The sequence below is a fragment of the Eucyclogobius newberryi genome, unplaced genomic scaffold (genome assembly GCF_026437365.1).
Source record: "Eucyclogobius newberryi isolate DKJ021-1_F unplaced genomic scaffold, fEucNew1.0.hap1 SCAF_5, whole genome shotgun sequence".
In the NCBI taxonomy this organism is placed as follows: domain Eukaryota; kingdom Metazoa; phylum Chordata; class Actinopteri; order Gobiiformes; family Gobiidae; genus Eucyclogobius; species Eucyclogobius newberryi.
Window position 1 is genome coordinate 25,356,648 of NW_027316167.1, and position 13,844 is coordinate 25,370,491.

The 13,844-nt window shown below is 41.6% G+C and overlaps 2 protein-coding genes across 5 annotated transcripts in view; one reads left to right on the forward strand and one right to left on the reverse strand.

Annotated features, from left to right (window-relative positions):
• The first annotated feature begins 2,040 nt into the window (after positions 1-2,040).
• LOC140380781 (trans-1,2-dihydrobenzene-1,2-diol dehydrogenase-like) overlaps positions 2,041-13,844 on the forward strand; it is an 82,504-nt gene continuing 70,700 nt past the window's right edge. The window contains exons 1-7 of the mRNA XM_072464682.1: positions 2,041-2,180; positions 2,748-2,859; positions 3,107-3,270; positions 3,388-3,640; positions 3,929-4,053; positions 4,125-4,275; positions 4,356-4,473. Coding sequence (XP_072320783.1) covers positions 2,091-2,180; positions 2,748-2,859; positions 3,107-3,270; positions 3,388-3,640; positions 3,929-4,053; positions 4,125-4,275; positions 4,356-4,453 — 993 coding nt within the window. The 5' untranslated portion in view covers positions 2,041-2,090 and the 3' untranslated portion in view covers positions 4,454-4,473. The remainder of the gene's footprint in view (positions 2,181-2,747; positions 2,860-3,106; positions 3,271-3,387; positions 3,641-3,928; positions 4,054-4,124; positions 4,276-4,355; positions 4,474-13,844) is intronic.
• On the reverse strand, positions 5,177-13,395 carry pkma (pyruvate kinase M1/2a). Of its 4 annotated transcripts, none has more exons than XM_072465391.1 (11): positions 13,258-13,395; positions 9,385-9,569; positions 9,218-9,309; positions 8,699-8,830; positions 8,429-8,615; positions 8,085-8,355; positions 7,861-8,011; positions 7,631-7,783; positions 6,636-6,802; positions 5,588-5,769; positions 5,177-5,514 (listed from the first exon to the last, which is right to left on the reverse strand). In XM_072465391.1, the coding sequence occupies exons 2-11, from the start codon at positions 9,539-9,541 to the stop codon at positions 5,408-5,410; spliced, it is 1,599 nt and encodes a 532-aa protein (XP_072321492.1). In that variant the 5' UTR covers positions 9,542-9,569; positions 13,258-13,395; the 3' UTR covers positions 5,177-5,407. The 4 variants fall into 4 exon arrangements, with proteins under 4 accessions (XP_072321492.1, XP_072321490.1, XP_072321489.1 ...); XM_072465389.1 differs by lacking the exons at positions 6,636-6,802; positions 13,258-13,395 and adding exons at positions 6,087-6,253; positions 11,331-11,542; XM_072465388.1 differs by lacking the exon at positions 13,258-13,395 and adding an exon at positions 11,331-11,542.

Here is a 13,844-nt window from a genome sequence, read left to right on the forward strand (position 1 = left end):
AACAATTCAATATCAATATCCACTGCAATCTCCCTGGTTTACACTGTTGTTCATATTGCTCGCCCACAGAATTTGATTTGTAGGAAGTCACTGCAGTGCACAATTCTAGAAGGCTTGTTTAAAAAATATATATAAAACGTAGTGTACAGTATAGAATATGACTACGTTGACTGGTCAGATGTGGCTACTGAAGTACAGCAAGGAGGACAGCACATTTTACTCTATTTATTTATTTTTGGTCATCCTAGTCTTCTGTTTTGCACACAAATTCAAGTTCTACCAGATGGAGCTTGGTGCATACGCTGACTGTCTTTGTGTCCCTGGTAAAGACACTTCTCTCACAGTAACATGGCTGGATGTGACAGGCAGGGCATTCTGGGTAAACATCTGTACAACTAGTTCACTCTGACCTCTTCTTATGAAAACAAGAGCATTAAAATGACAAAATAAATCTGCATAATAAAAGGTTGATATTTTAGCCCCAAAGGGATAAATCTGCCTGACACAACAGTTACATTCAACAAAGTTTTTGCATAATAATGGTCTAATTGTTGGATTTTCACAAAACATGTATAGTTTTTATCCCTTTGTTCTTGTGAAACTAGTTAGTCAGACTGGTTTGTCTTGTCCCTTAGTCTGGTGGACGAGCTGTTGGAGGAGGCACTGACCAATGTGGCGCTTGAGTTCCAGGACGTTGTGGAGGAGTACGCTGAGGCCCTCTTCACCTCAGAGTTCCTACAGCCGGTGTAGGTACTTCACGTGTCCGGGCTGCAAAAGATGTCTGGGCCCCTGCGCCGCCCTGATGGCGTCACACTTGGCGGATTGTGATTGACTGAATGAAAAGGAAACCAGGAAGATAAACAACTGAGTTGTTTCTAATGCGACTGTCGTTTACAGATCTGTATTTGAAATACAATATAGTTAATCTAATATACATGTAAGCAATAGAAACAGGGTGAAAGGTATTGCAAGTATTTAGTGCTTAAGTATCTATTGCTTTATAAGTAGAAGAGGAAGCAAAAGAAACCCATAGTCACAGTGGTGATGGCTGTGACCTTCCTGAAGTCCAAAATAATTGTTAATGGTTCAACTCCATGGCACCAGGACACCAACCTCTGCTGCTCATCAGGAGTCTTACAGAACTAGAGATTTACCATGTGCAAAGCACTTTTTAACCCTTTTTCTTAGATTTTTGGTCAACTTGGGCACATAAAAAATGCATTAACATTCCCATTCGACTCAAGTCTATAATTTTGTTACTTTAATACGTTTTTGAATTTGTGTTTATTTATTCATGTTTTGGTCTTTATTTTGTAGTATGTGTGAGATAGTGTGTCCAAGTTGTAGATCAATAAACTGTGTCTCAGTCTAAATGGCTCTGATCAGATCCCCCGGTCAGATCCATTTGCACTTTCACACAATCTAACGAAATGTGGTGTTTCTCATCTAAGCTTCTCCAGTTTTACATGTCGAGGACATTTCATAAACTTGACAGTGGTCCAGAGCCATGTTGTGCGTGACATTTGTAAACACTGCACCCAGAGGTCTGTGAATGACGTCGATGTCTCGTCTTTGCGCTGATTGGCAGAAGAAAGGAACGTCTTACTGAGTAAGCAAAATAAAAGTGTGGAAATCAACATCGTATTAAAGAATGACGCGAACGCCACACGGCACATGGCGTAAATGTCGGTGCTCGTTTTTTAGCGTTCCCGACGCAAAATGGGCCGCACCGTTGATAAGGCCAACCGGTGCTCGGCGGGGGGAAAAATGTTGCTTTATTTTGAAAGACCACCGGAAAAGACGCCACTCCTGTGACCAACATGGCTTTTAACAGCGTGAAAAGCAACAATCGTCACAATTTTACGATATACAGTAGCGTGAAATACATACTTTGATGACGTACAACTACAGTAGGTGGTGGTAAATGCAGCGTTTCATTTGGCTGCCAACCGCCATTAAATGCAACACAACAAAGACAACTCCAAGAAGGCGGATGCGCGCATCGGCGGCGCGCACGCAATATCACGCTCACGCCACATGGAATTACCCAAAGAACCACCAACACTCCCGATTATACAACTGTCACAACAATGGCAACCAGGTGGGGAATCTGCAGCGCAGGGAAGATCAGTCATGACTTCACCGTGGCTCTGAAAACCCTCCCTCCTGAAGAACACCAGGTAACGTCAACTCATTGTACTTTCATGGACCAAATGCAAAATATTCAATGAAGAGATTTGTCTCCTGAGTCGAAACTCATTAGTTTTACTTTTTTACGTCAGGTGTGGGAGAACTTCCTAATTGCAATGGTCACATAAACAAACAAAAAAAAAACCTTTGGCAACTTATAACGTTTCAACTCTGGTTCTGCACATGAAACCAGAAAATGTGTCGCCTGTAAAATATGCTCTCCTGAAACCGTGTTATTACAATAAACGAGGGCCTTATTTGTTGGTGGTTGTTTTATTATATATTTATTTATTTATTTATCTATTTATTATATATACTTGTATTACTTGAAATGGCGGTTGGCAGCCAACTGAAAAGGTGCACTTACTGCCACCTGCTGTAGTTGAACGTCTTCAAAGTATGTGTTAAACGCTAAACCGTAAAGGTGAGCGTGGGAGAAAGAGTGCCTTATTTGGTGTGCTTGGGAGCTGCACCATTTATGATGTTGAACATTGATCTTGATCTCGACTTGGCAAATGTTATCTTGTGTAAATGTTTCATTTGATATCATTTTACAGGTGGTTGCAGTTGCAGCACGCAAGCTTGATGATGCACAGAATTTTGCAAACAAGCATAACATCTCCCATGCTTATGGGAGCTATGAAGAACTGTCCAGAGATCCAGATGTTGGTCAGTATCATTGGCCTATGATGCTCTACATCAGGGGTGTTCAAACGTTTTTCACAGAGGGCTGCATTTTGAATCTTAAACGGAGCAGAGGGCAACAAACAACCTGACAATGTCAAATGACAAAGTTAATCATTAAAAATGTTTCATTTGACATTGTACTTACAAGCTTGTCAACGTGCTTGTCTGGGGAACACAGCACTTCGCCACAAAATAACTATTTAGATAACTTTTATTTAATTTTTTTCAGATGTGGTGTACATTGGAGTCATTCACCCTTACCATCTGAAAACATGTTTGATTTTTGCCAATGCCAAGAAGAACATACTGTGTGAAAAACCCCTGGCAATGAACAGTAAGGAGGTTCAGGAGATTCTTACGACTGCAAAAAGAAATAATGTCTTCTTAATGGAGGTAAACACAAATACACTTTTAATTCTCCTCATTCATGTCCTTTTCACCACATAAAATAATGTATGTCTACACGTCTCTTCTCTTGCTGTTAAGTCCTAACATGTCATTATTTTGCAGGCTGTCTGGACACGATTTTTCCCCGTTTCCTTTGAGATCAGAAGGCTGCTCGCTCAGGGGGAAGTGGGTGATGTAAAGATAGTGAGGTCAGAGTTTGGGGCACAACTTTCGCATGTGCCAAGAGCTGTTCAGAAAGAACTGGGAGGAGGAGCCTTGCTTGATATCGGCATTTATTGCCTGCAGTTTATAAGCATGGTGTACAATGGAGAGAAACCAGAGTCTATCCAAGCCACTGGAATCTGCACTGAGACAGGTAGATTAACTATGCACGGTTTCCATTTGGGGCTGAATATTATTCACACAATTTTGATCAGTTGAACTACTTACAATGCATTACTGTAAAGCAAAAGTACATTGTTGAAATATATAATTTTCCAAACCAGGTGTGTACATTTCCCAAGCTCATTTTTAACAATATAGTATACATAATCAAAGAAGCATAATTCAATTTAAAACACAACAGGTTAATCTAATAGAAAACCTTATGTGTAATAAAAATCTGATGACTTCATGTCAGTAACTTGTGTTTCAATACTTTCAGGTACTGATGAGACTGTGGTTGTCACTTTAAAATACTCAAAGAACAGGATGGCTGTATTCACATGCTCCAATAGTATGCAGTTGCCAAACGAAGCCATCATTGTGGGGACTAAACATTCCATAAAGGTAAAGCCTGTTGGCTCATGCATGTTCATGTTTACAGACACACCTAAGGTTTTGACCTGTTCCTCCTTTAGGTCCCTGCCAACATGTGGTGTCCGACTTCCCTAATTGTGGATGGGAAGGAGACTGAGTTTCCCATTCCAGAGCCCTGTTTGCCTCTCAACTTTTTAAACGGCACAGGGATGCGTTATGAAGCAGAAGAGGTTCGACAGTGTTTGCTCAAAGGTATTGGGATCTTTTTTCGGCAGAGCTAAGAACACCCACCTTCATGTCAATTAACCCTCAAATTATCATTTATTTTCTAGGTCTAAAGGAAAGTGCCATAATGACACATTCAGACTCTCTTCTGCTTGCCAAAATAGAAGACGAAATTCATAAACAAATTGGGGTCGTGTACCCTTAAGATTCCATTTAAAAAAAAAAGTTATGAACAATAAAAAAAGAGGAAACGTGGTGCCATCTTTTATTGAAATAAATTCTGTCTAGTAGGACAGTTAAACAGTTTCTTTTACAGTTGGTTCATACACTCAAGCATTTTAATCAAAGCATACTAGACAAAGCTGTGTGTCACTAACACAGGAAAATGACCAGCAGGACTAAACTACACCTCATCTCCCAGTGGGACAAGCCCTGAAAAGTGCTTATTCAGATAAGTTAAGAATCGTGTGATTCAAATAAAATGCCAACAATGATTTGACCCAAATTGAAAATGCAAAGGCAGTACACGCTCGAAAACATTTGGACCTCCAATGTGCTTATACCGGTAGGTATATATTGTAGAAAAAGATCGAGTTGTCATCTGGACGTTTTCAATCTGCTTGAGAATGACTCTTGGATGAGAGTCGAAACATTTCGAGTCCAGATGACTACAAACTGAATCTTCTTCTACAATGGAAAACTCCAGGATGAATTAGGGATTACACAGACTTAGACAAAATACATATTGCCGCATTGGTGGAAGTATTGTGTATACACCCATGTCTGGAGTAATTTAGGAATGCAACATTTGAAACAACCATAACTGTGAAAGCTGGCTTTATGACAACATCTTAGAAGTTTGAAAGCTGAGAAGAGCTGCAGCTGCACTGCATAACAGTAGCTCCATCAGGCTCACCTAAAATTGATGATATAACAGACATTTGAAGCAAGCTGTTAAATCTGAGCACCTAAAGACAGGTTTACTGGCAAACAAGGAATGGATACAGTGTGGAATACATAGGAAACAGATTTCATTATATACTTTCCAAAAACATTGAACATTTTTGCGTCCGTCATTTTGGTTGTCTGGAAAGCTGTGGAGTGTATGAAGAACAATGACAGGCAGATGAAGGGAGAAAGAAGCAAAGCCAGGGAGCTTTTAGGGCACCGGGACCACACGCATGGTGTTGGTGTAACCAGAGCCAGGGCGCCAGCCGGTGAGGATGATGACTACATCTCCTTCTTTGAAGAAGCCTCGAGCTTTACCTGCAACAGTGATGCACAGTGTTCAGCCAAACTGTGCATTTCAATTAATGTGAAATTAGACATTTTAATTTACCCATTTCCATGGCAAAGTTAACTCGCATGTCCACATCCTCAGCCCAAACGTCGTTGGCAGGCTTGGCGTAGAAAACTGGGAAGATGCCACGGTACAGATGGGCTTGACGAGCAGTCTGCGCATTACGAGTCACGGCGATGATGGGGGCACGAGGTCTGTACCTGGAAATCAGATGAGCAGACCTACAAAACACACAAAGCAACTATTAAAGACAATTCTACATTTAGTAAAACAAAAGGAAAATACATGTCACATGATATACATATTTGAAAACTCGTCTCTAGCGTCATACACATCTGAAAAACCCACAAACCAGCCAAAAATAATGTATTGCAATGGCATTAATTTAAATTAGATTAAAGCTCAACTTTACTCACTCCACCTACTGCTATGTTCACACAAATTCACACAAGGCATGCAAGAATGGAAGGGTTAAGGATGGGAGTGAAAAGTCAAGACTCCTTACCTCTGCCACAGACTACAGCATATTCAGTCTTACCTTCCGCTCTTGGTCAGAACTATAATGGCACTAGCACAGGACTTGAAGGAGGCCTCCACAGCTCCCACAGCGACGGCCTCAGTGGGGTCTCTGGTCAGCTTGGAGTGTTTTCTGAGCTCCTCAAACAGTTGTTTGTGGAAGGTGGCTGCCTCTGCCTCTCTTGCTATCTGTGCCGAGGCGTCATGTGGAATGAAGGGGTCAAGCAAGGAGGATTACAAACACAAGGACTTTGGTTTAAAGCACTCGCACCACCTGGGGAGCTGCTTGCAGAACTCAAACTACGGATTGGTTTGTGTCAAATCAAAAGATGATTGATCTTTCATCAAATGAAAAGGTGCACTACGTAACTTTTCTGGTTAAGGGTCTGATAAGTACCGGTATAATGCCTTACTGTGAAATATTCCAGTAACATCTTCATTGAGATAATCAGGTAGAAATGAGTTTTGCAGAACTGGCCCAGTCACATACTCTGTTAAAACCTAACTTGCCCTTTTCTAATCCCTCAACATCAGTCCGATCCTTATTGTGAAGACCAGATTGCCTTCCTACCTTCCAGAGCCTGTGAGCACAATGAATGCTGAGGCTAGGATCTTAAAGGATGCCTCCACTGCCCCGATTGCAATAGCCTCAGCCGGGTCTTTGCAGTGTGGTGTGGAGCGACGCAGGTCTTCAAACACCTGCCGATGGAACATGGCCGCCTCGGCCTCACGAGCAATCTATCACAAGCCAGGGCAAAAACCAGACAAGGCATTCCCACAGGCAGAGGCGCATAGATGCAAGGAGGAAAAAGAGAAAACAGACAGACAGTTAAGTCGAAACACAGACAGGTAGTCAGGGTATGACGAGAAGAAAATAGAAAACGAAAAGTTGAAATAAAACAGTCGAAAACGGAAATGGAGAAAGTAAGAAAAGAAAAATTACAAAATTAAATGTTAAACCAATGATTGATTGAAACTGCATTGAAAAAGCAACATTGTGAAACTACTGCACCCAATATAATTAATGTGATTTATTCAAACATGCATTAATTTTTATTTTTTTTATTTTATTTTTTTTAAATCAAAGCTAAAACATTACATGGACAAATGAGTCTGCATATAACGCCAATGATATCTTGCAAAGCAGACACAATATAAAAAAAATAAATCAAAGTTGCCAAGCACAAGCAGAGGGCAGCATTCGCTCAGTGCACAGCTCTAGCAGCTGAGTCACTCTGGCCTCTGCAGTGAAGCAGACAGAAAGCCAGGAAGTTTGACTGGATAGAACTGCTGAAGCAGAGCCAAAGCCACCTTCAACTCATCGACCATCTATCCCTGACCAATGTTTGACATGACAAACATGTGACATTACTATGTGAGCAGATTCAGTAAAAGACAGAACTATTTAAGTGGTTAAAAAGTACTGAGCTATTGGCAGTAATTTTGAGTAAAATGTTAGAATGCAAGAACAGTATGTTATTGCAACGATGCAAATTCTTCAGACAGTGTTTACTTAATGCTAATATGTTTCCTTAATTTAACAGCTATTAAATATTTAGTCCTCACCATGTGCTGAGTGCGCACGGCCTCCAGGGGGTAGTCTCCCTTGGCCGTCTCACCACTCAACATGATGCAGTCGGCTCCATCCAAGACAGCATTGGCAACATCGCTGCCCTCAGCGCGAGTCGGTCTTGGCTTCTTGATCATGCTCTCCAACATCTGTATGACAAGTATTCAAAGGGCATCTTAAAGACATTCAATCTTAATTCACTATTAATGAAGTAGTGTAATCTGACCTGAGTGGCACAAGTGATTGGTTTGCCAGCTTTGTTGCAGCGCCCGATCATCATTTTTTGGGCCACGAACACTTTCTCTGTGGGGATCTCAATTCCAAGGTCACCACGAGCCACCATGATTCCATCGCTGGCCTCCATAATCTCATCAAATCTGTAAATGAGAGTTTCTAATAAAAATTGTCCCGTAAAAAAGGTTAAAATGTACCCATCAGATGCTTACGAACCTGCGCACTCCCTCGTGATTCTCAAGCTTACTGATGATCTTGATGTTTTTGCCCTTTTCTCCCAGCACTGCTCGGACAGCGTGTACATCTGCCGCTTTACGGATGAAGGAGGCGAACACCATGTCCACTCCATGCGCCACGCCAAACTGGAGGTCTTGGATGTCCTTTTCGGAGACCGCCGGCAGGTCCACAGCTGCACCAGGCAAGTTGACTCCCTTCTTACTTCCCAGGGAACCACCATTCTCAATCTCACACATAATGTAATCGGAACCTGAAGAAAGACTTGTACTAAGTTTTGTCCATTCAAAGATCAAAAATAATAACCTGCCAACTCCTCCACTTACCTATCTCCATAACCTGCAGAGATATAAGTCCATCATCGATGTAAATCTTACTGCCCACTTCCACCACTTTGGTAAGGTTTTTGTAGTCAAGCCACAGAAGGTCCTCACTGCAGTTCTCTTGGTTAGCATCATCCAAGGTTATCTTGATCATGTTGCCCTTCTTCAGCTCCACTTCTGAAGTGCCACTCTGTCAAATCAAAATATACTGTTTACATATTTACACTTGAGACATTGCATTGTGTTTTAAGAGTGAAAAATAACAGAACAGACCCCATGAATGAGCCCTGTCCTGATTTCTGGTCCTTTAGTGTCCAAAGCGATTCCAATGGGTCTGTAGCTGATGCTGCCGGGTTCAAAGCTCTCACAGGCCTCACGGACATTCTTGATGGTCTGTTCGTGATACTGTATAATGGACAATAGTAAAATGTGTGACCATTAACCAGCTTTTTCATTTAACATTTTATGAGCAGCACATTACTATGTGGTACGTTCAAGTTATAAAACCTTATCAAATTATACAACTAGCGATGAGTAAGCATGCTCCAAAAGGCAGAACATACGACAAATGTATCATATATCATTGACCAATCTGAAGTACATTGCAAAAGCCAAACTTTCCTAAGAGCAACTGATAATCTCATAGTAAAAGTAAAACTGAACAAACATTCAACCTGTGATAAACCACAATATACTATTGTTACAAGTAGTTATCAGGTAGACGGGTCGTGACAGTTAACAATACCTAGTCCTATTGTCGACACTGACAGTACAATAGGAGAAATTACAAACCTCATGTGTTCCATGGGAAAAGTTTAACCGTGCAATGTTCATTCCAGACTTGATCATCTCCTGGAGCATATCCACAGACCGAGAGGCCGGCCCTGTTTCAAGAAGCAGCTTTTTATTTTTCCGTTTATAATTTATATGTTATAATCTTGAAAGAAAAGCTAACCAACCAATAGTGCAGATGATGCCAGTGTTGCGTGCAGTGGTGGGATCAGAGTCGATGTCCAGCAGGCACAAGTGCTCCAGGAAAGTGTCTGCCATGGCAGCGTTGAGCTGCTGCGTCTGGATGAAGGCTGTGCCCATGTCTTGAGCCTTTTGCTGTGGCATGGCTTTCACTGGAGTAGATCGAGTGGTCCTGAAGAGAAACATTAACAAAGAAGCATTTCAAACTAGAAACTTTGAAATAGGGCTGCAAGATTAATGATCAAACTGAAACTGCAATTTAAAAAGGTCACCATTAGCAAATCACAAAGGTTAAATGCATTTATATAACATAATTTGATTTTAAAACAATTAAACATCCCGACTCCATGTGGTTGCACAACCTGCTCATCCAGAAGTTTACCACAACGTTCTAAATTGCATTCCTGCACCAGTTTAGTAGTTTGCATTACATGCATTCACCTTTGTTGAATAAAACAAATAAAAACAGATATTAATATATGTAAACTTAAAACCTAAATTGCAATCTCAAAATGTGTCTTAAAAGAAAATGCGTCTAGATATTTGTATCCAAAGTCTTTCACACAACACATAATACCAGTTAACATCTCTTCATCACTTAGTACATTCAGTTCTTCCCCTCCTGCTTGCAGCCATGTTTACCATGGCAACAGCACCACCATGAGGCTCAGAGAGAGGGCAGAAATTGCCAAGATTTCACCATGACCGTTTTTAACAGCTCCTCTATCACAATGTAGTTGTGAAATGCCATGTGTGTTGCTGGGATCTTAGTGGTTATGTCTATATATTCCCATTATTATGTACATGTTATTACAATAAATTAAGCATTATTTAAGACAAGCAACAGGTTTTTCTCTAAATGCATCAGTTACATACAATTTTGTCTTCTTACTGTTAATAACTGTTTAGTTATAGTCAAATACTACATGGTTAACGATGACTTCTTAGTAGGAGATTTAATTTTGATGAGGATCTTCTTCCTCTTTGGCCACAAGTATAAAATGACTCTCACTGAATTCTCACAGCAACTTCTCTTTTACATCAAACTAAATTATTTCACTAGTTATGACTAGAAGACTAGTCACACTTTGGTCACACTTTAGCCCCCACAGGTCCTCTTATGCTCATCCTAATTACAAATGCATCTGAACAGGGGAATCCCAGACACTGCAGCACTAAACAGAGCAGAGGCTGCAGTCTGTCTGATGATGTAACACACCAGTGATGCTAACATAAAAGTGCCAGGCCAGTGATGTACGTGAGCAGAATCACATCCACCTCCTGCAGCTCAAAAAGCTTGGGAGGTGACTAGAGAGATAAACCCATATATATATCGGTTGGCCAATATTTGCACTTTTCAGCGTATCGGCTCTCGGCCTCATCTCCAGCAGTGGCTGATATTTTGTCTGGACCACCCAACTGCCTGAAGATTATGCTAAAGAGGGCGCAGCACAGAATGCGACTATTCTGCTCTCTCATCCAATTTGTCTCAACATTGGCTTGTAAAAAGTGCAAAATTCTAATTATAACTATAATTTGGGGAAAATAAAGAACCTAACAATCATTAGTGGCAATATCAGTCTATCTCTAAAGGGTAACTATTAATAAAGACAAACCAAATAGCTTGTTCTACACTAGAACCTATGACAAGCATGAACAGCCACGCCAACTTCCTCAGATGCAAGGCTAACTTTAGAAAGTGGCTGCCAGTAATCCTCTCGACAATCCCCTACAGACACAACCACCCACATTATATATAATTTAACCGAACATATAGGCAAGTGACTAAAACCAAGACAACAACCTAGGCGGTTTCAAACGGTGGTGATTATGTAAAGGTCACTTTCATTCTGATTCAACTCCTCTGCTCCTGTTGCATGCTCAAACTCATGCTGGCTCTTTATTCATCTAGTTAGCATGCTAAGCTACATACCACCCGTAGATAGTCCTGCTTCTTCTGGGGACAAGCAGATACCCAACAGGCACTGACCTCCAGCACAGCCCCAGAGCGCTGGAGCGTCTGCGGCCTATAAAGCCTACTAACCTATGTCCTGCAACAGCTGACAGAGGACTAGTAGCTGCTCTGCCAGTACATACACACGACACTTTCAGGAGCAGAGTAAATCCCATCAGTAAGGATAAAGGTTTTGCAACAAGGATGTTTTAACTCGGCCTGCACCATGAGCTTAAAGCAAACTTGCACAAATGACCAGGCAGTGTGCATCTAACGGCCCATGTCATCCAACACCCCGAGCAATGAGAATGCCTAATAATAACTCGCAACATGAACGGCGCTTGTTTGTAAAATCTAACTATTTTTAACAAGCCTCAAGCTGCAAACTTTTCATTCATAAGATACAAAAGAAATAGCCTCTCCTCTTGTGTCTTTGAACTTATACAAAGTTATTACAGTGTTTACAGAGGCCTATTTGGACTGGACTGTGAAGAAGCCCTGATAACCGGCATTGTTCCAGTGTGTATTAATCTGCTCGATGAGAGCCATGGCAGCTGTGGAATGACCCAGGACACACAATGACAACGCACTTAGCAGGTCGGATAGACCCGCACTATACTGCAGCATGAACAAATATGTTAACTATAGGTGGGAGATATATATTTAAAAAACTAAAACTCTTTTGGAGATATGCAAAATTAGACTATCGAATGTAGTGTGTAAATAAAACTATGGGTATAAAGATATATTTATGCCCTTTTGTGGTTAGTTTTTCAGTCCATTCACGTTTTGTGCTAGACATGAACCTCAACCAAGCCATTTACAGGCACATTCCTAATGCATTGTTAAAATATCATCTGAACATCATTAAGAAAAGAGTATATAGACGTTTTTTTTTCTTGGCAATATCGCTCACCCCTAAAATCACCTATTGATGTAATAACTTGTATCTCACAGTCCCAATAAGGGGCCTAAACTATGTTTTTGCTACTGCAGATTGTGTAAACAGACTGAGGTGTTTTCTGTTCACCTTTATTTGGACCTGCTACAGATACATGTTTGCAGGGTTATTATTCCAAACACAACTGGGAGTCAAAGGTCGACTACCTACAACACAAATACCAGAAATGAGAGGAAATTGCTGTGAGCTGGAATGAGCCACCACCATCTGCTATCGAGTGTCACGTACGGACTGCTGCAATGACGCGCAGAATCCACGGGCGCTCGTGAGCCACAAGGCCGTTGGAAACCGCACCGCGCGATTATCGAACGCACATCAACCGCAACCGTCCCGTTTCTGCGCCCGTCATGCGCCCACGAGACTATACATGAATTGCGGCGTGATGGCCAATGCGGCAGAGGTCACGTCCACATCACTGCGTCACATTTTCCTCGAGACGGGAGATGAGCCAATCAGCGCGCACGTCACACCCACAACAGGAAGAAACTTTTCAATTGTCAGGGCTGCTCAGAGACCCGCGCAAGCCGTTTAAGATCATTTTACAACTTAAAAAACGATGTTCAAATGTTCACAAAACGCCGTAATGAATGGAGGTGGCTCACTGAAGACGCGTTGCTCGATTCGATTATTTTTTAATTAATGGATGAGCAGTGTCTCGTGTCTCCTTATGTTACGAGGAGGAAATGAAAGACACAGGAGGAGATCACTGATGTTACAGTTGGAAATCAAGCGTCAATTCATAAGAAATTCCCATTCTACGCAAAACATCATCGCTGAAATGATCCTCCTAAGACTAGTTCCCTTGCTTGACATCCACGCTCCATCGTGACACCCACGCACCGCAGCGCGATCAAACGACTACAATTCAAGCGTGGCCATAGACTAACCCTGTAATTACGCAGGAAAAAGGCCCTGCGGCGGCGTGAACGCGGCCGTGATACGCACCTTTACACCGGAGAACAGCTCAAAGTGATGTAACAAGCGCTACACTTCTGCGGCTCAAGGTGATCCCGGTTCTAGTCTTGGGACTACTTTGTGCGGATGCTCAGAGATATCCTTCCGAGGGTTCCGTGTCACGTAGCCGCGGCAAATTAATCTCCTCAGCAGTTCAAATAATAATTGCTCTGTATTTATTGAGATTCACTTTCATTTTGCTTTACAAGTTTTGTTGGAAGTGTACAGTAGGTATTTTTCTTTTACTTTGGTGATTTATGGTGGTTGAAATCCAAGCGTTACATTACCGCCAGAGCTTCCGCCGTACATAGGCTTTATTCTTTAGGCTTTATGCCCGAGGCTCTATTCTCTAATCTTCGTTCTTTAAGCTTTAATCTTTAGACTTTATTATTTTATTCTCCCCCCCCCCCTACATCTTATCTGCGGAAGGATACGATGCGTTGGTAGTGCTTCGTAGATTGTCCCGACCAATCAGATGGCCGACTAGCATCACCGGTTTGTCACGTGACTCAGGTCGGCGAGTTTCCTCATCTAGCCAAACGCTTTGTCACGAAATTCACGCCAAATTACAAATACCA

What these genes read in the sequence shown, in the direction of transcription:
- pkma (XM_072465389.1), bottom strand. Translation starts at nt 11,527, where the DNA reads ATGGGATTTACTCTGCTCCTGAAAGTGTCGTGTGTATGTACTGGCAGA. An exon ending in TTTCCCATGGAACACATGAG is followed by an intron (nt 8,831 to 9,217) that starts GTTTGTAATTTC and finishes TCCATTATACAG; the next exon opens with TATCACGAACAGACCATCAA. An exon ending in GTTCTGACCAAGAGCGGAAG is followed by an intron (nt 5,770 to 6,086) that starts GTAAGACTGAAT and finishes TGTGTTTTGTAG; the next exon opens with GTCTGCTCATCTGATTTCCA.